The sequence below is a fragment of the Ovis aries genome, chromosome 13 (assembly GCF_016772045.2).
Source record: "Ovis aries strain OAR_USU_Benz2616 breed Rambouillet chromosome 13, ARS-UI_Ramb_v3.0, whole genome shotgun sequence".
NCBI classification, from domain to species: Eukaryota; Metazoa; Chordata; class Mammalia; order Artiodactyla; family Bovidae; genus Ovis; species Ovis aries.
The window spans coordinates 3,594,476-3,618,928 of NC_056066.1; the positions used below are offsets into that span (position 1 = coordinate 3,594,476).

A 24,453-nucleotide genomic window follows, 5' to 3' on the forward strand; every position below is an offset into this window, starting at 1 on the left:
GAGGTAACTGGAATAATCTGACCCTTGAGAAATTTCTCTTGGTTACTGAGGATGAGGACGATCATAATTACTGCATTGGCTCAGACAATAAAGACAATAAAGTATTGTCAGCAATACTAGAGACCTGGGTTTGATCTTTGAGTCGAGAAGATCCCCTGGAGAAGGAAATGGTTACCCACTCCAGTATAACTGCCTGGAGAGTTCTGTGGACAGAGGAGCCTGGCTGGCTGCAGTTCATAGGGTTGCAGAGAGGCAGTCGTGACTGAGTGACTAAGGATATTCACACTTTGCAACTTGCTTCATTGTTGATGTGCCTGTTGAAGCATTTTATGATCTTCACATCCTCAGTGTGTATATGTTATGACAGTTAAAATATTGCAATAATCAATCAAGTACCAAAGAGGGTGTCATTCTACCAAAATTTTTGAGTATCTGCTCTGTGGTTGTCATTCTGAATCAGGACCCTCAGTAGGATGCATCTGGCCTTAAATCTTGAGTTCTGAAGCACTGAGTGCATTCCAACAAACCCCTAGTCAGCCATGAGTCTGCATATTTGTCTCTGACTCAGCATTCGATTGTACTTCCCCCTGAGTGCAAAACTATAGAAACTGCATTGTTTCTTCATTTTTAATTGTCATCAAGCAGTGCCGCATGCCTCTGTGCAGGCTCCCCAAGAGCTGATGAAGTGCTTACTCTTTTAAAGATGGCCCGATGGAATCAGATGGCGCCGCGTCATTTCCGATGCTGCTGCGGTCTGTTTCACTTCCTACAATGACTGATCCTCCATCTGCCATGACAGGGCATTCCTGGGCTGCTGCCCCTCACTGGGTTGGTGGCTGGACTGTTTATTTTCAGGAAAAGTTAAAATTGTCCAGAGAAGGATGTCTTCTGTAAAATTTACATGAATCAGCCTCTCCCTGCAGGGATCTTGGGAGGGGTGTGTATGTGTATAGACTAAAAAAAACATTTTCTGGAAAATTTTAAAACTATTAAAGGGGAAGGAGTATAGTGAACATAGAACCCATCTTCAAAATTGTGGACAGTTTTAAGTAATATTTAAGCTAAAGGCTGGTTTAAGAATAGCAAGTGCTACCATGTGACTCCAACACTCGTGTGTTTAAGCTGAGTTTTCCAAATTTCAGCACTGTTTGTAATTCTTCTCTACAAAACCAGAAGAGCCTTAGTTCTACCTCCAGTCTTTGGTTTAAACAGTATGAGAAGCATGAGATCTTACTGGGGCATTGGTGTGAGTTTTCTCATGACAAAAGCAGCCACCCAAACATTTTGGTGACCTTGGTTCTGAAGATGCTAATATTCCTTAGATTTCTGAGTTTACTGTGAAGGGAATTCTTGTTGAGATATCAGTGCATGGTGGTTAGGTGGGCCCACCTCTTTTCCCACCTATGGGATCCTGATTCCTCCTCTCCAGGGTTGGGATGGCTTACCCCATGGCTCAGCAGGTAAAGAATCTGCCTGTAGTGCAGGAGACACTGGAGACACGGGTTTGATCCCTGGGTTGGGAAGATCCCTGGAGGAGAAAATGGCACCCCGCTCCAGTATTCTTGCTTGAAAAATCCCATGGGTGGAGGAGCCTGGCAGGCTGCAGTCCATGGGGTCACACAGAGTCAGACATGACTGAGGGACTAAGCACACAGGGTGGGGATAATAAGTGCCAACCTTCACACTGTTGTTACGTAGAAAGTGTCTAATCCGGTGCCTGGCATTTGTTAACATTCACTGAATTGAGCTCTTAGCAATCAAGTTAAAGATACCAGCTGGGAGAGATTCTTACATTGTCTCGTATCTTGGGATCCGTTGCCTATTCCAGTTCTTAAGTTGTCTTCCTCAAGGATGTATCTTCCTATTAAGTAATTTTTATTTGCTTTCCATGTTTATTAGGTTTTCTCTAATTGTTTTAATTTCCTTGTTTCTTATATTTTTCATTCTGAAAACTGAGTATAAAAACCATACCACAGTAAACAACATGGTCCTAATGTACAGCACAGGGAACTATATTCAGTATCTTGTAATAAACTATAATGGGAAAGAATATACACACACATACAGTTAACTGAACACTTTGCTGTACGCTAACACAACATTGTAAATTAACTATACTTAAAAAAAAATTCACCGTGACTATTGAAACCTTTTTACTGTCAGTTCATCGATATTCAGGGTTGTCAATTTCTTGACTGTCTTATCTTCACTTCTTTATTAATTCTGTAATAATACTGATTTTGATCCTCAATTTGTTTCCGTGTTTTCCCCCTTGATAGTAACCTGCTATTCTTTACCGGATTACCCCAAAATTTAGACTTTAAGACAACAAACACTTGCTGACCCAGTTAGGTAACTTTTCTTCAGTATCTCTCACAAGGATGCAGTCAAGATGTCAACTGGGGCAGCGGTTATTATCAAGGCTTGATTGGTGGAGCCTTATCAGTACTTCCAGGCTCCCTCATGTGATACTGACAGGAGATCTCAGGTACTTACTTGCTGTTGACTGGAGACGTCTATACATGGGCGTCTCCATGATGCAGCTCACAACCTGACAGCTGACTTTCCTCAGAGAGAGCAAGAGAGGGTGCCCAAGAGGGAAGCTGCCGTCATTTCGTGAGCTTCCGTCAGAGTGACATCACACCATCACCCCTGCCGTGTTGTTTGCTAGAAGCAGATTGTTGAGCCTGGTCCACACTGAAGAGAAGGGGATCATACAGTGTGCGCCTGGCCCACACTGAAGGAGAGTGTGAAAACCGAGAGATGAGGACGACTGGAGGCCGCCTGAGAGGCTGCCTACCACACCCTCTTTCTCATGTTGTTGTGTTGTGTCTGTCTTTGGGCTCTTGAGTTAGTGAGTTTAGCTCCTAACTGCTATTTCTCACATTGTGCTTTCTTTTATTTTTTAAATTTTTACTGGTGTGTAATTGATTTACAGGAGAAGGCAATGGCAACCCACTCCAATACTCTTGCCTGGAAAATCCCATGGATGGAGGAGCCTGGTAGGCTTCAGTCCATGGGGTTGCTAGGAGTCAGGTATGAGTAAGCGACTTCACTTTCACTTTTCACTTTCATGTGCTGGAGAAGGAAATGGCACCCACTCCAGTGTTCTTGCCTGGAGAATCCCAGGGACGGCGGAGCCTGGTGGGCTGCCGTGTATGGAGTCGCACAGAGTCAGACATGACTGAAGCGACTTAGCAGCAGCAGCAATTGATTTACAGTGTTGTGTTAGCTTCAGGCGTGTAGCAAAGTGATTCAGCGATACATATCCAATATCCAGTTATACGTATGCATTCTTTTTTAGATTCTGTTCCCACATAGGTCATTACATAGTACTGAAGAGTTTCCCATGCTATACCGTAGATCCTTATTATCTATTTTGTGTGTAGTAGTTTGTGTATGTCAACCCCAATCTCCCAGTTTATCTCTCCCTCCATTTTCCCCCTGGTAACCGTAAGATTGTTTTCTACATCTGTGACTCTATTTCTGTTTTGTAGGTAAGTTCATTTGAACCATTTTTTTAGATTCCACTTATAAGTGGTATCATATGAGATTTATCATCCTCTAGGGACAAATAAGTGACAAGTGAGTGACTTACTTCACTTAGTATGACAACCGCTAGGTCCACCCATGTTGCTGGAATCACACCGTGTTGCCTTTTAGGTTGGCCTTGTACCTTTTGTTCTCCTCTTGTGTTATGTTTTTGATGGAAACGCACTTAAAACCGTGCCATTTATTCCAGTCTTGGTCTCTGGTGGTCCTACTCAGACATTCTGTTTGCTTTGGTGTAGTATGAGTGACTGTTTTATATTTTTCCCTTTGTATCTAAAGCCAGTTTCATTTCCTTTCAAGCTGTAGTTTGACAACTAGGTATTTTGGCCAACCTACTTTTATGTAGCTCTTAAGGATGGCCTCTGGAGGAAGGAAACAGTTGAGGTGAGGAGGTTAAACACCAGAATACCTGGATTCCTCCTCTCTTCTGAGGCCTTGTTAGCCACCCTGTGTTAGAGTTCACCTCTAGTCGGGGAGGGCTTGGGTAGCGCTGGATCCTCTTCCGTTGGGACATCCTGTTGTTAACTCTGCCTCCCAAATGCTCATTTACCATACTTCAGAGCAGGAAGTTCAGCTCAGTGCAGTCACTTAGTTGTGTCTGACTGTTCGTGACCCCATGGACTGCACCATGCCAAGCTTCCCTGTCCATCACCAACTCCTGTCCATCGAGTTGGTGATGCCACCCAACCCTCTCATCCTCTGTCATCCCCTTCTCTTCCTGCCTTCAATCTTTCCCAGCATCAGGGTCTTTTCTAATGAGTCAGTTCTTTGCATCAGGTAGCCAAAGTATTGAAGTTTCAGCTTCAGCATCAGTGCTTCCAATGAATATTCAGGGCTGATCTCCTTTAGGATTGACTGGTTGGATATCCTTGCAGTCCAAGGGACTCTCAAGAGTCTTCTCCAACACCACAGTTCAAAAGCCTCCGTACTTTGGCGCTCAACTTTGTTTATAGTCCAACTTTCACATCCATACATGACTACTGGAAAAATCATTGCTTTGACTAGATGGAACTTGGCTGGTAAAGTAATGTCTCTGCTTTTTAATATGCTGTGTAGGTTGGTCATAGCTTTTCTTTCAAGGAGCAAGTGTCTTTTAATTTCATGACTGCAGTCACCATCTGCAGTGATTTTGGAGCCCAAGAAAATAAAGTCTGACACTGTTTCCACTGTTTCCCCATCTATTTCCCATGAAGTGATGGGACCGAATGCCATGATCTTAGTTTTCTGAATGTAGACAGGCTTATTTCCTGGAGTAGGTAAGTGGGCTGGGGAACTTTGGGGGTAATGATAGAATTACTCTAAAACTGAATTATGATGACAGTAGAACAAATCTGCAAATTTACTGAAACTCATCAAAGGGGGAACTTAAAACAGATGGTTTGCTACTACTGATTGGAAGATATGTGAATGAGAAAGTCCTACCTAAAAATGCAAATTAGATTTTAATTACTTTCTAACTATAAAAGAAACCAGTAGGAAAAAGGTGGGGAAAATGAAAGTAATGCCTTCCTAAAAGTATTCTGTGATGAGATAGCCTTTTATTTATTTTATCCTAATAGTAAAACATGGAGTCTAGTAGAGTCAAATCTTGATGGGCTTTAGATAACAAAAATAGAAATAGTGTGGCTGTAGGAATTAAAAAATAACCCCCACTTTCTTTAGCAGCAGCTTCATTAATATAGCTAAGGAATATTTATTAGAGGCTTGTTACTCTGGTGATCAATTAGAAAGATACACAAAGAAATATGGCAAGCTTCCCATCAGCCAGCCTTCCAGTAAACAGATGGGCAAAGACTTCTGTGTGCTTCTTGCTGTGTGCAGCACCATGGGATGTACAGAAATTGGGAGGTCCTTAGGGGGAGGGCTGTAGCTTATGAATTCCTTCTTTCTTCCTGCTGCACCCCATGGCATGTGGGATATGAATTCATTTCTATGGCTGTGATTCTTCATATATAACAGGTGCTCCATGGATAATTAGTGCATAAGTAAATGAAAGAATAAGTAAGATAGAGTCCTTATCCTCTGGAAAAGTGTGTTCTGCTTAGCAGACTAAGCCCTGCAAGGGGGAACGGCCCCATGTCAACCCCAAGTGCTCACGTTGTCCATGCTGGGTCTGAGGAGGAGGAGCTGGCGGCCAGGACTGCTCAGCAGAGCTTGTGCAGTGAGTGGTACCCAAGTGGGTCCACCTGAATCCCTGACAGAGAATACATTTGACTGCTGCGCACGCACAGGCTACAGGGTAGAAAAGCTGGCTTGCGGGACACCTTGAAGAGGAAGTGCTGACTCTGGTTGTAGAGGGAAGAACTGGAAATTGAGTTGAGTGGCGAGAGGCTGCAGACTGCCTAGTGCCCAGGATTTGAAACCCAAAATGAGATTGGGTTTGTTTCATGGGGCATAAGGGAATTGGTGGTTCTTGAGCCAAAAAGAGATTAGATTAAAAATTAGAAACTTGCTGTTAAAGTTATTGATGGACCAAGTGGGCAGTTTGGCTAATTTCACATCTCTTTTACCCAAGATGCTTATGTATTTAGGAAAGTTTGCATATTTGTTATGGCATGTTCTTTTTTTTTCCCCTGGCAGCTTAAGCAAAATAATAATCAGTGCTTCACTTTAGTTTCTTTAATTTTGCTAGATCGAAATTCTGACACTGTCTTGTAAGAACAAAAATGTTTTATCTGAAACATTCAAGCAGAAATTCATTTAGGGCATGTCGTATATAGGAAACCAAGTGCTGCCTGGAGGGTTCAAATGGAACTATGGCACACACAGGCGGAGCAGACAGTTAAAAAAGTAGCTATGTGCTGTCACTAGGGTTGAGAGGAAGGAGGAGCCAGGAAGGAGAGGTTTGCCCCATGTATATGCAAGATACTTTCCCATGTCTTGTTTTAATCCTCATAACGTCTCAGTAACATTTTTAATTCCTACATAACAGAGAAGAAATGAGGGCCACTATTTATGGACATGAGCATTTCAGGTATCAGGTATATGCTTGGGTGAATTTTCTGATAGAATTATTTTTTTTCTTTTTTAAAGTGAATTTTTATTGGGTATAGCAGCTTTGGGCTTCCCAGGTGGCACAGCGGTATAGAATCCACCTGCCAAGCAGGAGACATGGGTTCAATCCGTAGGTTAGGAAGATCCCTGGAGAAGGAAATAGCGTCCCACTCCAGTATTCTTACCTGGGAAATCCCATGGACAGAGGAGCCTGGCGGGCTACAGGCCATGGGGTCGCACAGAGTGGGACATAACTTAGTGACCAAGTGGCGGCAGCAGTTGCTTTCCAGTGTTGTGATAGTTTCTACTGTACAGCAAAGCGAATCAGCTATGCATGTACATACACACATACACACATACATGCGTATCCGTCCCCTCTGTTTCGGGTTTCCTTCCAGGTTAGGCCACCGCAGAGCACTGGGTAGAGCCCCCTGTCTTACACAGTAGCTGCTCATTCGTCATCTGTCTCATGCGCGTATCGATAGCGTGTGCGTCAGCCCAGCCTCCCAGTCCCTTCCACCTCGCCCCTTCCCTTGGTGTACATACATGTGTTCTCTACATCTGTCGCTCTACTTCTGCTTTGCAAATGAAATCATCTATACCATTTTTATAGATTCCACATATATGTGTTAATATATGGCTGATCGAATTTGGGTAGGAAGGGCAGTCCGGTCTTTGAGTCATGTAAGTCAGCACTGTTACATCTTTCCTGGGGTGGATGATCAGGCAGACAGTATAACCAGGGCAGCTCTATGTCCCTGTTTACAAAATGTTAGACTCTCAGATAATAGTCCTTCAAATGTTGCTTAGAATCGAATTCGTTGCACTAAACATTCAACCCTAGCATTTTTGGAAGGTTTAAAGATTGAACCCTTTGAAAAGATTTTAGTCTGAAAAAAATTTCTCCTGTTGGGACAAACTAATGCTTGAATTTCAGCATTCAAACTTGGTTTCTTTTGAATCATCAAATGAAGGGTACAATTAAGTGTTAATTTAGTTCACTTGATCACTGACTTTGATCCACTTAGCGTGGGCCTTAGTTCCTACTCGTAAACAGAGTTTTGGGATTAGAGCAGCCCTCACACCCTTGCAGCTCTGAACTTTCTGTCCTGTACTGTAGAAAACTATTTATTCCTTAAGATAGTAGCTCTTTGAGGGTTAAAAACAAAAACAACAACAAGGAAAGCCACATCCAGTCTAATCCTGCTCTGCTCTTATTTACTCAGACATTTTTGGGAACTGTAATAACTTGTTAGATCTTGTGCAGTAAAACATGATTCCAAATTTTCCAAGCCCAGCTGTAGATCAGGATTCTAAAGGCCTAAATGGAAAAGGGCGGGTGTGTGTTTGTCAAGAGTCCACTTAGGGAAATCAGTTCCATGTACTTCTTAATACAGTTCTTTGGATAGACTTTTTTATGACTCAGTGTTACAGATGTCATTAATTTATAATGGAAAATAGTGAGACAATATGAAAATTATCTTCAGCCTCAAGAACACTTAGGCAGCAGGGTGAGTGATGGTTGAGCAGTTTGAACAGAGGTTGCTATGAAATACCACTGCTAGGCACCAGGCTGAAGGGTCAGCCTGGTTTCTGGCCTCTGACCCTGCTGGGTTGGCAGCCAGTCCCTGGGTAACTAGGGCAGCAGAAAGAACAGTCCTGTTGGAAATGCAAGGCTCTCAAGGTTTCTTCTCACCAGAGGAGATTCTACATGCATTTCTGCTCTGGGCAAGCTGAGAAAGGTAGTCTCAGATAAAATAGGAGAGTGGGTTTAATTTGTCTTCCTTCAAAGGCTTGTTTCCACACACTCACCTCCTCTGAGCAGTAGACACTTTAGAGATGAGTACTGCAGAAATATTTCAGGCATCTTTGTGAGGGAGGAAATTAAACTATCTTGGTGAACATCGATCAAAGGGTAAGATGTTTTCCTTTCCTGGTTTTGAAGGTTTCATTGGCTTTTGCAAAATATCAACATACTGTGGGTGACTTCGTAAGTAGGGTCTCCATAGCCTGAGCTAGAAACAGAGAGGATCTTGTGAACAAGAAAGGCTGCTGGTGTGAAATTGTGAGACCTGGGTGCAGCTCATATCATGATCAGCGTTCCTCCTGCTTAGTCCTTGTTCTGGGTTGAATTGTGTCTGCTCCCCACCCACCAGAAGATTTGTTGAAGTTCTAAGCTCTGGTGCCCCAGAAGGTGACCTTATTTAGAAACAGTGTCAGTAAAGAGGTAATCAAGTTTTAGTGATGTCATTAGGGTGGGCCCTAATCCAGTAATACCGGTGCCCTTATAAAAAAGGGAAATTTGGATACAGTCACAGGCAGAAAGAAGGACATCTTGCAAGCCCAGGAAGGACTGAGGCCACCAGAAACCCGAGTGAGGCCTGGAACAGCTTCTCATCACAGCCTTTGGGAAGAAACCACCCTGTGACAACCACCTTTGCAGACTCCCAGGCCAGAAACTGTGAGACAATATATTCCTATTGTTTTAAGCCACCCAGGTTTTAGTACTTTGCTACGGCAGCTCCAGGAAATGAATACAGTTCTGATCCCCTAAAAGGCACAGAACTGTGAGCGAGAATCTCAGTGTCCTGGGCGTCAGCTTCCCTATTTGTAAAGTAGCAGACTGAGAGTGGATGATGTCAGGACCTTTGTGCTCTGACACTTGGTGATTAATTCTTCAAAAAGTACACTCGATTTCCAGCAAAGTCACTGCTGTTGTATTTCCTAATGTAGCTTTAAATACGCAACAAATACATGGTTTTTTTTTTTTTTTCAGTTCCCACTTTTGTTCACTCAGGAGTCATTGATGATACTTCCCTTAAGCTAGATATTGGGCAAGGCTGTCCTTCCAAGTTAACCCACTAGACAAATGACAGCATGTCTAGTCTGTATAGAATGTGTAACCAAGAAATCTCTCACTTAAAAGCATTTACCATCGACTGCCTGGAGGTGAGAGTATTTGAATGTCAGTTCTTTTAACTTTTCATCCCTAGATTTGTGGCTTGATTTCTTGTAGACATCCACAGACATATTCTAGGTTTCCCAGAGGAGCCTGCCACATAGATACAGGACACTTCTCAGCTCCGTAATCAGTAGTGTAGGCAGCGTAAAGATAGTAAAATAAAGGGAAAATAGTGTTACCTTTGAACCTTCTTTTTTCCTTTTCTTTTCCTTAATCCCTGTATTACTGTGGGTAATTTTTTAAAATGTGCCTTAAACTTTTTAAGGAGAGATAAGTAATATAAAATTTTCTTCTCATTCTAAAAGCCATCATTGTGTGTTAGGGTCAGAGTACAGAAAGGACGGATCATGCGATGATGGACACCACTTGCCCTCCTGAGGTTCTCTCATGGTTCCTGTTTCCCTCAGAACCTTTTAGAGCTTCTTCCTCTGGAATATTCACTGCCCTCAGTCTGCCAGGACTGAGAGACCGAGGGGTCAGGGGAGGCCTAGGGAGAGAATTCTAAACGGGGAGAGGAGGGGCCCTGGTGGGCTGCGGCTGGATGGGCCTTGGCGGCCCTGTTCTCTCTGTGCCCCTCAGTGAGAGGGGTAGGAAATGGCTCCTGAGGACAGTTTCACTGTTTTCAGCCAAATTGAAGGTAATGATTTTATTCCCATGGTTAATGACACCTGTCTGGTTCTTCAAGAATTGCTATGCCATCTTCCGAAGTGTTTTATTTAACACATGCCTTGTTTTCATGCCTTATGTCTCCCTCCAGTCTGACTTAAATTTTCTTCTTCATATAATTCTACTCCACGCCAAAGATAAATAATCTTTCATAGGTTAAAACGCCGGGAAGGGCCTAACACTAAGGTCCTTAGTGTTAGTGTCTATTCTAACGAGGCTCCAGTGAATCACCTGTATGGGTTATAAAGAATGACACTCCTTAGAAAACTATTGTCACCATGAGAGGCCTCAAGAAACAACTTTGCCACCTGAACCTAAAGACTTGTGTTTTAAAAGGAGATATTTTTAATATTTAAAGTAATGAAACTCTGTTTTTTAAAAGATTACAACAATCTTTGTTAAAGTTCTATGCACAGATTATTTATGACTGTCTTTAATTTCATTTTGTGCCTGAACAAATTATAATAATTAAAATATTCCCCTTCCGGCTGTCTCTTCATGTGGTTCTAAGCCTCTGCCCTGGGCTGGCTTTAGCAGGTCAGTGGAAACAAAGGAGTTGTTCAGCTAAATTGTGCATGTGGTTTCCTGCAACATTTTCTTCTTATGGTGTTAAGTGTAGATTAAAGATAAACAAATCTCCCCTTTTTAGATTAAGATTCATGGTATCATAGATTCTTCTGACATCACATTGTTGGGTCTAGTCATTCATTAAAATTTTGTGAATTTTACCAGCTCTTTGATTCCAGTGCCCTTTTTTTTTTTTCCTGGAGAATAGTGTTTTGGCATATTATTTCTTCTTCTGTGCCTTTTCTGAAAGACTCAGTGAAATAAAGGATGGATTTGAGACTCAACCAATCTTTGTTGCTACTAGTTAATAGAAGCTGAAAAGATGTAATGGGTTTTCTGCAGCTTAACGTTACTAACCAAAATAGTGAGTTAGATTTTTTTATTTTCATTGCTGTTTGGTCATTTATCTTAGAGTCTCTGTCAATTTCCCTTCTCCCTCTGAACATCGCTTCTCCTGGTAAGAGTCCAGTTTGCATTCATTATTTGATTTGAATGCTCTGATTCAGTGGGTCCCAGCTTGTTGCTTTCTGCTGCCACACAGATGGCTTTCACGTGCCTCACACACTCACAGGGGTGTATCCAGGGCTGTGCAGAATGCCAAGCCAGCTCCTTGTGATTCCGCCCCCTCTTTCCCACTCAGGATGGCACAGAAGGAAGCAAGTGGAAAAGAGCTGCTTTGTCACATAGCCGTCAGTTGTTCCACTTTTTAATAAAGCAAACTATTATAAATTCTGGTGCTTGGGATTACTGTCTTGCCTTATTCATTTGTAGGTTCAATGGTTTCTTAAAAATAGTTCTATTTGAAATACCAAATAAAGTGAATAACAACAGAAGGAAGCACCTCTGTACTCATTCGCCAGGTTGAACATTTCATGACACTTTCCCAAACATAGTATCTGCCACTTTGTTTTTTAGATAAGAAAGGAATTAATCCTTTTTTATTCCCGCTCCTTCTCCCTTGAGTTCCCTGTTTTTATGTTATTTTCTTTCTTTTTAATTTATATTTTTATTGAAGAGTAATTGCTTTACAGAATTTTGTTTTTTTCTGTCAAACCTCAACATGAATCAGCCATAAGTATACATATGTCCCCTCCCTTTTGAACCTCCTCCCATCTTCCTTCCTATCCCTCCCATCTAGGTTGATTCAGAGCCCCTGTCAAGTTTCCTGAGGCATACAGCAAATTCCTGTTGGCTATCTATTTTATATACGGTAATGTAAGTTTCCCTGTTACTCTCTCCATACATCTCACCCTCTCCTCCCCTCTCCCCATGTCCATAAGTCTATTCTCTATGTCTGTTTCTCCATTGCTGCCCTGTAGATAAATTCTTCAGTACCATTTTTCTAGATTCCGTATATATGCATTAGAATGCAATATTTATCTTTCTCTTTCTGACTCACTTCACTCTGTATAATAGGTTCTAAGCTGATCCACCTCATCGGAACTGACTCAAACGCGTCCCTTTTTATGGCTGAGTAATTTTCCCTTGTGTATATGTACCACAGCTTCTTTATCCATCTGTCAGTGGACATCTAGGTTGCTTCCATGTTCTAGCGTTCTTTCCTCTGCAATTTTTTGAAAGAGTTTTAGAAGGATAGGCATTAGCTCTTCTCTGAATGTTTGATGGAATTCTCCTGTGAAGCCATCTGGTCCTGGGCTTTTGTTTTTGGGGGGAGATTTTTGATCACAGCTTTAATTTCAGTGCTTGTAATTAGGTTGTTCATAATTTTTATTTCTTCCTGGTTCAGTCTTGGAAGATTGAACTTCTCTAACAATGTGTCCATTTTTTCTAGGTTATCCATTGTATTGCTGTGTAGTTGTTCATAATAGTCTTTTACGATCCTTTGTATTTCTGCATTGTCTGTTTTAACCTCTCCTTTGTCATTTCTAATTTTGTTGATTTGATTCTTCTCTCTCTGTCTTTTTTTTTTTTTTTTTCCTTGATGAATCTGGCTAAAGGTTTGTCAATTTTTTTTTATTTTCCAAAGAACCAGCTTTTAGTTTTATTTTTCTCTACTATTGTTTCTTCCATTTCTTTTTCATTTCTTTCTGCTCAGATCTTTATGATTTCTTTCCTTGTACTAATTTTGGGGGATTTTTTTGTTCTTTTTCCAGTTGTTTCAGGTTTAAAGTTAGGTCATCTATTTGATTTTTTTTTTTTCTTGTTTCTTGAGGTAGGATTGTATTGCTATAAATTTCCCTCTTAGAACTGCTTTTGCTGCATCCCATAGGCTTTGAGTTGTTGGGTTTTCATTGTCATTTGTTTCTAGAAATTTTTTGATTTCCCTTTTGATTTCTTTAGCAATTTGTTGGTTATTTAGAAACATGTTGTTTAACCTCCATGTGTTTGTGTTTCTTACAGTCTTTTTCTTGTAATTGATATGTAGTCTCATAGCATTGTGGTCAGAGAAGATGCTTGATATTATTTCAATTTTCTTAAATTTACCGAGGTTTGATTCGTGACCCAAGACATGGTCTAACCTGGAGAATGTTCCATATGCACTTGAGAAGAAGGTGTATTCTTCTGCATTTGGATGGAATGTCCTGAAGATATCAATGAAATCCATCTCATCTAATATAACATTTAAGACTTGTGTTTCATTATTAATTTTCTGTTTTGATGATCTGTCCATTGGTGTGAGTGGGGTGTTAAAGTCTCCTACTATTATTGTGTTATGTCAGTTTCTCCTTTTAAGTCTGTTAGTGTTTGTCTTATGTATTGAGGTCTTCTGTGTTGGGTGCATGGATATTTACAATTGTTTTGTCTTCCTCTTGGATTGATCCCTTGATCATTATGTAGTGTCCTTCCTTATCTCTTGTAATCTTCTTTATTTTAAGGTCTATTTTGTCTGATATGAGGATTGCTACTCCAGCTTTCTTTTGCTTTCCCTTTGCATGCAATATATTTTCCCATCCTCTCTCTTTCAGTTTTTATGTGTCTTGAGGTCTGAAGTGGGTTTCTTGTAGACAGCATATATATGGATCTTGTTTTTACATCCATTCAGCCAGTCTGTGTCTTTTGGTTGGAGCATTTAATCCATTCACATTTAAAGTAATTATTGATATATATGTTCCTATTGCCATTTTCTTAATTGTTTGGGGTTGATTTTGTAGATCTTTATTCTTCTCTTGTATTTCCATATAAGTCCCTTTAGCATTTGTTATAAAGCTGGTTTGGTGGTACTGAATTCTCTTAACTTTTGCTTGTCTGAAAAGCTTTTTATTTCTCCATCGATTTTGAATGAGATCCTTGCCAGGTACAATGATCTTGGTTGTAGATTTTTCCCTTCCATTGCCTTTAATATTTCCTGCCATTCCCTCCTGGCCTGCAGAGTTTCTGCTGAAAGATCAGCTGTTAATCTTATGAGGTTTCCCTTGTATGTTACTTGTTGCTTCTCCCTGGCTACTTTTACTGTTCTTTCTTTGTGTTTAGTCTTAGTTCATTTCATTAGTGTGTGTCTTGGCATGTTTCTCCTTGGGTTTATCCTGTGTGGGACTCTTTGTTCCTCTTGGACTTGATTGACTATTCCCTTTTCCATGTTGAGGGAATTTTCAAGTATAATCTCTTCAAAAGTTTTCTCATACCCTTTCTTTTTCTCTTCTTCTAGGACCCCTATAATTTGAATGTTGGTATGTTTGATATTGTCCCAGAGGTCTCTGAGACTATCCTCAGTTCTCCTCGTTCTTTTTACTTTATTCTGCTCTTCAGAAGTTATTTCCACCATTTTATCTTCCAGCTCACTTATTCATTCTTCCGCTTCAGATATTCTGCTATTGATTCCTTCTAGAGTATTTTTAACTTCAGTAACTGTGTTGTTTGTCTCTGCTTGTTTATTCTTTAATTCTTCTAGGTCTTTTAAAATTGATTGTTGCATTTATTCCCTTTTGTTTTCAGGGTTTTTGATCATCTTTACTATCATTATTCTGAATTCTTTTTCAGTTAGTTTGCCTATTTCCTCTTCATTTATTTGGACTTCTGTGTTTCTAGTTTGTTCCTTCATTTGTGCAATATTTCTCTGCCTTTTCATTATTATTTTTTTTAACTTAACTGTGTTTGAGGTCTCCTTTTCCCAGGCTTCAAGGTTGAATTCTTTCTTTTGGTTTCTGCCCTCCTAAGATTGGCCCAGGGGTTTGTGTAAGCTTTGTATAGTGTGAGATGAGTTTTTGTTTGTTTGTTTGCTTTTCCTCTGATGGGCAAGGCTGAGTGAGGTGGTCTGCTGTTTGCTGATGATTTGGTTTGTCTTTTTGTTTTGTTTGTTGTTTAGATGAGGCATCCTGCACAGGGTGCTACTGGTGGTTGGGTGATGCTGGGGTCTTGTATTCAAGTGGTTTCCTTTGTGTGAGTTCTCACTGTCTGATACTCCCTAGGGTTAGTTCTCTGGTGGTCTAGGGTCGTGGAGTCAGTGCTCCCAAGTGGTTTGTTATGGCATTAAGTGAGATTAAAACAAATATCCTACAACGAGAAACCAAAGATGAACCACAGACAAATGGCAGTTACAGAATCAGGCAAATAATAATAATTAAAACAATGAAACATACACATACTCTCAAGAGCAAAGTCAAAACAGTCCAACAAAAATAAAGTAGAATAGATTGACCTGGCAAAAAAGGAAATCAGAAATTGTATTTACCAGTTAAGAACAAAACTAACTAAAGCACAAACTGGAAAACAAAACTAAAGCAAGGTGCCAAGTGGGAAATCAAGCAATGAAAACAAAGCTAACAAGTATATTGAGAGGACAGGAAAGAAAGAAAACAAATAAAGAATAGATGTACAAAGTTACATAGAGGTAGATGAAGAAGATTTATGTACATTAAGGATTAACTGCAAGGGGAAAAGACCAGTAGGAAAGGCAAACAAAGGTATAAATGTAGAAAAAATATAATAGAGTTTTAAAAATTAAAATTGCAAAAAAGAGGAGAGAGAGAGAAACAAAAAAGGAAGATGAAAGAAAAAGGGAAAACTCCCCAGCACTGCAAAAGCCCAGTGTAGACGCAGAGGTTTATAACAACAATAAAAAGTGTGACTGAATATACTCATATATACCCATAAGCAAAACTGAACAGTCCAACAAAAATAAAGTACAATAGACTGACCCAGTGAACAAGAGAAACCAATAATAATGTCTACCAGAACAAAACCAACTAAAGCATGAACTGGAAAACAAAACTGAAGCAAGGTGCCAACTGAGGAATGAAGCAATGAAAATAGCAGATATGTTGAGAGGAAAGAAAGAAAGAATGGATATGCAAAGTTAAATAGAGGTAGATAAAGAAGATTTATACACATTAAAGATTAACTGCAAGGGGAAAAGACCAGTAGGAAAAGCAAAGGAATAAATGTAGAAAAATAATAATAGGTTTTAAGAACTAAAATTTTAAAAAGAGAAAAAGAAAAAGAAAAAAAAGGAAAACTCTCCAGAACTGCAAAAGCCCAGTGTAGAGGCAGAGGTTTATAACAACAGTAAAAAATGTGACTGGGAAATATAAGAAGAAAAAAACAGCTCAAAAGCTTAATTAGATTTCATCAGTTCAGTTCAGTTCAGTTCAGTCGCTCAGTCCTGTCCGACTCTGCGACCCCATGAATCACAGCACGCCAGGCCTCCCTGTCCATCACCAACTCTCGGAGTTCACTCAGACTCAAGTCCATTGAGTCAGTGATGCCATCTAGCCATCTCATCCTCTGTCGTCCCCTTCTCCTCCTGTCCCCAATCCCTCCCAGCATAAGAGTCTTTTCCAGTGAGTCAGCTCTTCACATGAGGTGGCCAAAGTATTGGAATTTCAGCTTTAGCATCAGTCCTTCCAAAGAAATCCCAGGGTTGATCTCCTTCAGAATGGACTGGTTGGAGATCCTTGCAGTCCAAGGGACTCTCAAGAGTCTTCTCCAACACCACAATTTAAAAGCATCAATTCTTTGGTGCTCAGCTTTCTTCACAGTCCAATTCTCACATCCATACATGACCACTGGAAAAACCATAGCCTTGTCTAGACGGACCTTTGTTGGCAAAGTAATGTCTCTGCTTTTGAATATACTATCTAGCTTGGTCATAACTTTTCTTCCAAGGAGTTAAGCGTCTTTTAATTTCACGACTGCAGTCACCATCTGCAGTGATTTTGGAGCCCAGAAAAATAAAGTCTGACACTGATTCCCCGTCTATTTCCCATGAAGTGATGGGACCAGATGCCATGATCTTCGTTTTTTGAATGTTGAGCTTTAAGCCAACCTTTTCACTCTCTACTTTCACTTTCATCAAGAGGCTTTTAGTTCCTCTTCACTTTCTGCCCTAAGGGTGGTGTAATCTGCCTATCTGAGGTTATTGATATTTCTCCTGGCAATCTTGATTCCAGCTTGTGCTTCTTCCAGCCCAGCATTTCTCATGATGTATTCTGCATATAAGTTAAATAAGCAGGTTGACAATATACAGCCTTGACATACTCCTTTTCCTATTTGGAACCAGCCTGTTGTTCCCTGACCTGTATATAGGTTTCTCAAGAGGCAGGTCAGGTGGTCTGGTATGCCCATTAGATTTCATAGTGCCTATAAAATTGACAAGTACAACTGAGCGGGTGGGGGGAAGAAAAAACATCGAAAGGAATCTACAGAACAAGTCAAAACATAAGAATAATAAATGTTTTTCTTGAGTCACTGCTGTCGGAGTCCTTTCCCTTGCTGGAAGTCACAGTCCACCTCACCTCCCTAGGATGCCCTCCAACACTGTGCTGATCTCTGGACCTGCTCTGAGGGCAGCTCAGATTCTAATCTGGTCCTACTCCTCTGTGTTCTTGCCTCCAATGTCCACAGCTATCAGAACTAGTGAGTTTTCTTTTGTGGGAGCTCTCAGTGGCTTTTATGTATTCCATAGACACAGAGTCTGCCTAGTTGATCATGTGGATTTAATCTGCAGCTTGTGCAGCTGGTGGTGAGGTTTTAGGTCTTCTTCCTTAGCCACACTGCCCCCAGGTTAAAGTTGTGGTTTTATTTCCACCTCTGCCTGTGGGTCATCCACTGGGGTTCGCTCCCGAGGCTGCCCTGGAGGACTTGGGTTGCCCCTGTGAGGGCCAGGTGTGGAGGTGGTGCGGCTGCTTGGGTCACAGGGGTTCTGGCAGCACCAGGTATTCAGGGGAGTTGGTGGCTAGGGCAGCAGGAAATACAGTGCTCTAGAAGGGTATGGCAACCAGTATTGGCCAATACACTCCAGTATTCTTGCCTGGAGAACCCCCACCCTGACAGAGAATCCTGACAGGCCATAGTCTACAGGGTAGCAAAGAGTCAGATACGACTGAGGCGACCCTGTGCGCATAGATGCAAGACATTTTTCGCCTGTGGCAGCTCTGCCCCAGTGAGGGTTGAGTGTGAAGGTGGCACAGCTGCTGGGTTTGCGGGGACCCTGGCGGCACCAAGTGTGCAAGGACACGGACTGCCTCAACCCCAGGAGTTGTGGCCCTATCAGAGTCTGTTTTGGAGCCTCTCGTAGCTGGCAAACAGAAGGCCTCTTTGGCCAGTCTTTCTCCATAGCTCTGCCAGTTCAGACACTTAGAGGCCTTGCCTGGGGTCCATCTCTGTTGTTCAGTGCATCAGGCATATAGAGGCCTGCCCCCTGGCTGGGGTCCTACTCTGTAGATTGGCACGTCAGGCACTTAGAGGGGCACCCTGAGTGGGGTCCTGCTCTGTGGTTCAGTGCCTCAGGCGTTTGATGGGCCAGCCCCTCTATTGTTCAGCTCCTGACGCTGGTGTGTGGGGAGAGAGCGAGAGGCTATGGTGATGGCTCCACCCCTGCATGTGACTCAGCAGTATCGCCTTGCTTCCATGGCTGCCTGGCTTTCCTCCACAGGCATTTCCCACCACAGTCTCCTCCCTCACATCCCCTTGATCCGTCTCTCCACAGTCAACAGCAGCCCTCGCCCTGGGACTGCTCCACAATCCCCAAACTCCAGCTCCCAGCTGCTGTGCCTTCTAGGGGACCAGCGTCCTATCTGGGGTATGTAGGGCTGCAGCAAGGTCTGTCTGATTCTCATTCCGTTTAGGCTGCCACAGATCAGCTGTTTGCCCCAGCGTGGGGATAGGACCCCTGCTTCAGTTCTCCCGCCCGCCAAGGGAAGTCCAGTCCTACCAACACTCCTGTTTTTCCCCCTGGTTCCGTTGTCCTACTGAGTTTTGCGTGGGTCTATATATTCTTTTCTGCTGGTCAGGTCCTCCCGTCTGCTCTCAACTGGTGTTCTGCATACACTTCTGTGTCTGAAGGTGTGTTCCTGATGTATCCGTGGAGATGCACTCCACGTCCTCCTCCTCCTCCACCATCTTGTTCCTACATTATTTTATGCAACTAGATTTTTTATGTTTATTCTCTGTAATCCTTTTTATGACATTGTTTGCTCTTGTTTCTTTGTGTAAATGGGTTTCATGTTTCCCTCTAGGCCCTTCTCCCTCTCTGCTTACCTCTCAATGGGCTGGGGTTCTTCGAATTAGGGAATCTTCAAGAAGGGCTCCTGGATATTATCTTCTCTGTGGTTTTTGTGTTTTATTCCTTCTTGACATATGCCTTCTTGTTGGGTATGTTGGGACCAGTGACTTGGATGGATGGATGTTCTTGGGTTTAACTTTCTTTTCTTCAGAGCTCTTAGACTTTGTACCATTGTCTTTTCCAGTAAATGATGTGGAGAAACCCTTATGACTGAATTTTCTGTGTGTACAGCTGACAAATTCCTGAGGCTATAATATAAACAGCTTTTTAGTGATTATGCTCTACCAGTTTTCCCCAAAACTTGATATCTCTTTTAGATAACAATAGTTTTTTTTTTCCTTAACTTCATATATAGGTGGTTTCTTCTATTACATCTGTAAACTTTTGTATTATGTGATAATGTGATACACACAAAAAAAGAATACAGGGATACCTTGTTTTATTACAGTTTGCAGATACTGCTTTTTTTTTTTTTTTAACAAATTAAAGGTTTGTGGCAATTCTGTGTTGAACAAGTCCATAGATGCCATTTTTCCAACAGCATTTGGTTACTTTGTGTCTCTGTTTCACATTTTGGTAATTCGTAGACTATTTCAAACTTTTCATTATTATTATTTTTCTTATGGTGATCAGCTATCTGTGATGTTACTATTGCAAAAAATTACAACTCACTGAAGAGTCATGATGGTTAATATTTTAGCAATAGAATATTTTAAATTAAGGTATGTACATTGTTTTTTATACACAATGGTATTGCACACTTAATAAACTACAGTATAGTCTAAACATACCTTTCACATACTCTGAGAAACCAAAAAATTCATGTGACACCTCTTATTGCAGTGGTTAGAACCGAAGCCCCAGTGTCTTCAAGGTCTGACTGTGTGTGTAAACGATGAAGCACTAACTTAACAAAACCCCATGAACTCGTGATCCAGCAAAATAGCTAGTATAGTGCCAGTGTCTTTGGGTTAAAAAATCATCTAGACGCATTTGAATCCCCATGTGTACTTCTCACTCACCCAGAAATAATGTTCCCAAATTGGTATTTATTTCTCTGTATGTTTTTATACCTTTTTGTTTTTTTTTACAAGTGATTGTGTCCATAAATGATGTATAGAATTGATCTGCGTGTTTTCGAACTTAATATGAATGGTCTCCTGCCATGGGTAGTTTCATATAGTTGGTTCTACCGTTCTGTCTCCTGTGGGTAATCCAGCTGCACTGGGACATGGGCTCTAGGGATGGATCTACTCTGCCCTTTTCTCTTTCTTATCCGTTTACTTACTGATTTCTCTGTTGAACGTTTCAGTGTTTTCTCAGTTCTGTGCTATTCCTAAGAGCTTGTGATGAACATCCTTGTGGGTTGGTGGGGTTGGGGGTTGTACACATGTGCTGGTGGCTCTGAGAAATGTGCCTGGTGATGGGAAGGGGAGAATTGCTGGGCTTCAGAGAACCAGTCAGACTCAACCACACTGCAAATATCTCTCCACACCCAAGGGCCAGTTTCCCTTCCCACCAGCAGTAGGATTCTTGGTATTGCCTGTATTACTTTTCCCAATCTTATGGGCATTAAATTTCTTAGAGCTCGTTTTTATTTCTTCTGCAGATAGCTAGTTTGTATCCTTTACTCATTTTTCTGTAGAATTGTTTGTATTGATCGTTTGATCTGATTCTTATCCTCTATACTGATCTTGGCTGGTTTGTGTGTGTGACGGATACTAATCTGTGCCTTGTCCTTTTTGTCTCTTGTCTTTTGTTGAACAGGCGTTTTTAATTCTGACTCAGTCAGATTTACCAGTCTTTTTATGTTTTGCATGGTTTTTTAAACAGATTTTTTTTCCACCCCGGGTGATTTCTTAAAGCAAGATCTTTTTTCCAACTGTTGGGCTGCACCCCACAGGCCTGCAGGACCTGTCCTCACCCAGCTTCAAGACCAAAGAAAGAGGCAGGGGCAGCAGCAGAGACATCAGTGGTCTAATGGGTGGGGGGAGCTTACAGGTCTGAAGCAGGGTCCTGGAGTGGCCTCTCACTGTGTGTGGCAGCTGGTGGGTAGGACATGGTGGCAGTCTTCACTGCCTATACACATATACAGATGAAGAGGTGAAGGGGTGGTTACCAGGGAAACCAGCAGAGGGGCACTCCTCTCACCTCCCCTTTGATAAGAACAGTCACTGGCCAGGGCCTTGGGCAAGTATGTGGGAAGATCAGTCTGCTGAGCAGAGTGTAAGTGAAGCAGGCGCTCACTGGGGGAGCAGGGGGTTACTGAGAGCGAGAGAATAGCACCTGGAGAGGATGGGCAGCACCTGGACCATGCCCCATCCAAAATGTGGTTTTCCAAAATTTCAGAGTTTTGGTTTCTGTGCTTTCATCTTTAATCACCTGATATTTAATGGCATCAGGTAAGTATCGACTTTTATTTTATCCTTTCCAAATGGGTAACCAGTTGTCCAAGACCAGCTTATCTTTTCCTCACAAATCTGTAATGCTCATTTGGAGAAGGAAATAAATGGCAACCCACTCCAGTATTCTTGCCTGGAGAATCCTGTGGACAGAGGAACCCGATGGGCTGCTGTCCGTGGAGTCGCACAGAGTTGGACACGACTGAAGCGACTTAGCATGCATGCATGCATTGGACAAGGAAATGGCAACCCACTCCTGGATTCTTGCCTGGAGAATCCCAGGGACAGAGGAGCCTGGTGGGCTGCTGTCTATAGAGTCACACAGAGTCGGAGACGACTGAAGCAACTCAGCAGCATTTGTCGTATATTATGAAACTTCTCTGGTGGCACAGTATTAAAGAATCCTTGTGCAATGCAGGAGACCCAGGAAGATCCCCTGGAGAAGTAAATGGCCACTCATTCCAGTATTCTTGTCTGGGAAATCCTATGAGCAGAGTAGCCTGGTGGACTGTGGGCTACAGTCTGTGGGGTCACAAAAGAGTTGGATAAGGCTGATTGACAAACAGAACAACAATGTGATTCCAAATATTCGCAGATGTATTTTTGACCCAGATGTTATCTTTCTCTTTTCCGTCTCGTGCTGTGCGGTGCCAGTTGTTCTGATTACTGTAGTGCTCTAAGTCTTGCGTCTGACAGAGGAGACCCTTCCACCTCTTTCATTTTCGAAGCTCTCTTGGCTGCTTTGGGTCTTCTGATCTTCCTTAAAATTTTGAGATTTTCATTCAAGTGAGATTGAGTTTATACATCGGTGGGAGAACGTTGTTATCTTTATGCTTCTGAGTCTTCGAAGGCCTTAAGCAGGATTTGTTGTTAAGTTTAGTTGTAGACATTTTGTTTTTCTTGCTTCTGTAAATAGGATCTTTAATTCTCTTATGTTTTGAAATAGATTATCACAGGATTTAGGAGAAACCACCAACCTTAACTAAACTCCTTATTTTAATAGTTTATTTTAAATAGTTTTATATTTAATAGTTTCCATAAGATGCTCTTGATTTTTCTAAATGTATTCAGTCATTATCCACAAATAACATCAATTTTGTCTCTTGTATTCACTTCTTATATTTCCCCTTTCTATTTCTTGAGTCATTGCATTGGGTAGGGCCCCTAAATCAGCAGGAATGTAGTGAATGCTTGTCTTATGCCTAATTTTAATGGAAAGAATCTTTAAGTCTCACTGTTAAGAACAGTTCTTGCTTTAGGCTTCGATAGGTACCGCTTTTCAGATCAAAAAAGTTCCCTAACTGATCTGGTTTTTGACCAGTTGTGTCATGAATCAATGTTATATTTTATTGAAGATTTTAAAAAAATTTTATTGAACTGATTATATTTTTCCTTTAATCTCTTGTTATGGTACATTCCATTAGTATATGTATATGGGTATATAGTGTATGTATATAGTGTAATATGTGTTCTGCTTTTGTCAATATTATTATTCTTGGGATAAACTCTGCTTTGATTTGCCAGTATTACACTTTAGGATCATTGAAACTATTTTCAATTAGTTTGAAATTTTTATTTCAAACTAATAAATGAGCTTTATCTTTAATTTTCTTTCTTTTTTTGGACTTTTTTACTGATCTTACTAAGTGAATTGAGTAGCCCACTTAAAAAAAATTTTTTTGTAGTTTAAATAAGATTGAGGTTATCTATTTCTTGAAGACTTGGTAAAACTCTTCTGAAACTTCCTGGGTCTGAGTTTTTGGGGTGGAGGATATTGATTTTTTATTATTGGTTCATTTTCTTTAACACTTATTGATTTGTACATATTTTAGTATTTATTTTAGGTTTGCTTTAGTGATTAATATTTGTTAGAGAAGCAGGCATTTCATCCATGTTTTCAAAAATATTGATACATTGAATTGAGTTATAGTTTTCTGTTTTTATTGTTTTAAAAACATTACTCTTAAGATTATGTCATCCTTTTCATATAGGATTATTTACTTGTACAAGAGGTTTACCTGCTTAATTTGTTTTTCTAGTAAACCAGAATTAGGTTTTGTTAATGTTTGCTATTTTTTAATTTTCTATTTAATTTCTACTTTATTGTTTTCTCACTTTCTCTTTCTACTGCTCTCCCACCACCATCCCACCATTTAATTCTGTCTGTCCCTTTCTTTGATTTATTTTTTTTTAAACTGAATTTATTTTAATTCCTTCTTGTGTTTTAGAAAATCCAAAAAATGCTGTAAAATTGCATCCAAGTATCACCTTTACTTTAACTGCATGTTATACATTTAGATGTTAATTTCTAAATATTTTGTGATTTTCATGTTTGTTTTTTAATTGGTTTTTATTTAGGATTACATCTTAGATTTTGCAAATAAGTACTTAAAAGAACATTTTCTGTACTCTGAAGGAGAGCAACTGTTGGAAATTTGAGACTTCCTTTTAGACCTCCGTCAGCTTCTGTAAATGTTCCACGTATAATTGAAAAGAGTTGGCATTCTTCATTTATTAAATACAGGATTCTATTTAAATAGCAGATCAGGCTTACTAACTTTATTTCTCAAATATTCTACCTGATTTCTCAGTTTCTGATACTATCTCTCACTGTTGTTAATGGATTTATTATTTTCTCCTTATAATTTTGTTAATTTTTGTTTTATATATTTTCAAACTGGTGCTACTAAGCACAAACAAATGTATGATTTTCTATTATCCTTACATATTTTTCTATTTTATTATTAAATATTAATCTTTAGTCATATTAATGGTTTTTTTTGCTGAAATAATATTTTGTTTGGTATCAATATTTTTTTAACCAGTTTATATTTTGGTTGAACATGAGA

At 40.6% G+C, this 24,453-nt stretch overlaps 1 protein-coding gene across 12 annotated transcripts in view; it reads left to right on the top strand.

The window, feature by feature from the left end:
• SLX4IP (SLX4 interacting protein) overlaps positions 1-24,453 on the top strand; it is a 210,285-nt gene that overhangs the window by 49,504 nt on the left and 136,328 nt on the right. Inside the window, exon 4 of one of the 12 annotated variants that reach the window (XM_060397155.1) lies at positions 11,880-11,951. The exons of the other annotated variants lie outside the window; for them this stretch is intronic. Within the exon in view, the coding sequence (XP_060253138.1) occupies positions 11,880-11,951 (72 nt within the window). The remainder of the gene's footprint in view (positions 1-11,879; positions 11,952-24,453) is intronic. 12 annotated transcript variants of the gene reach the window in all.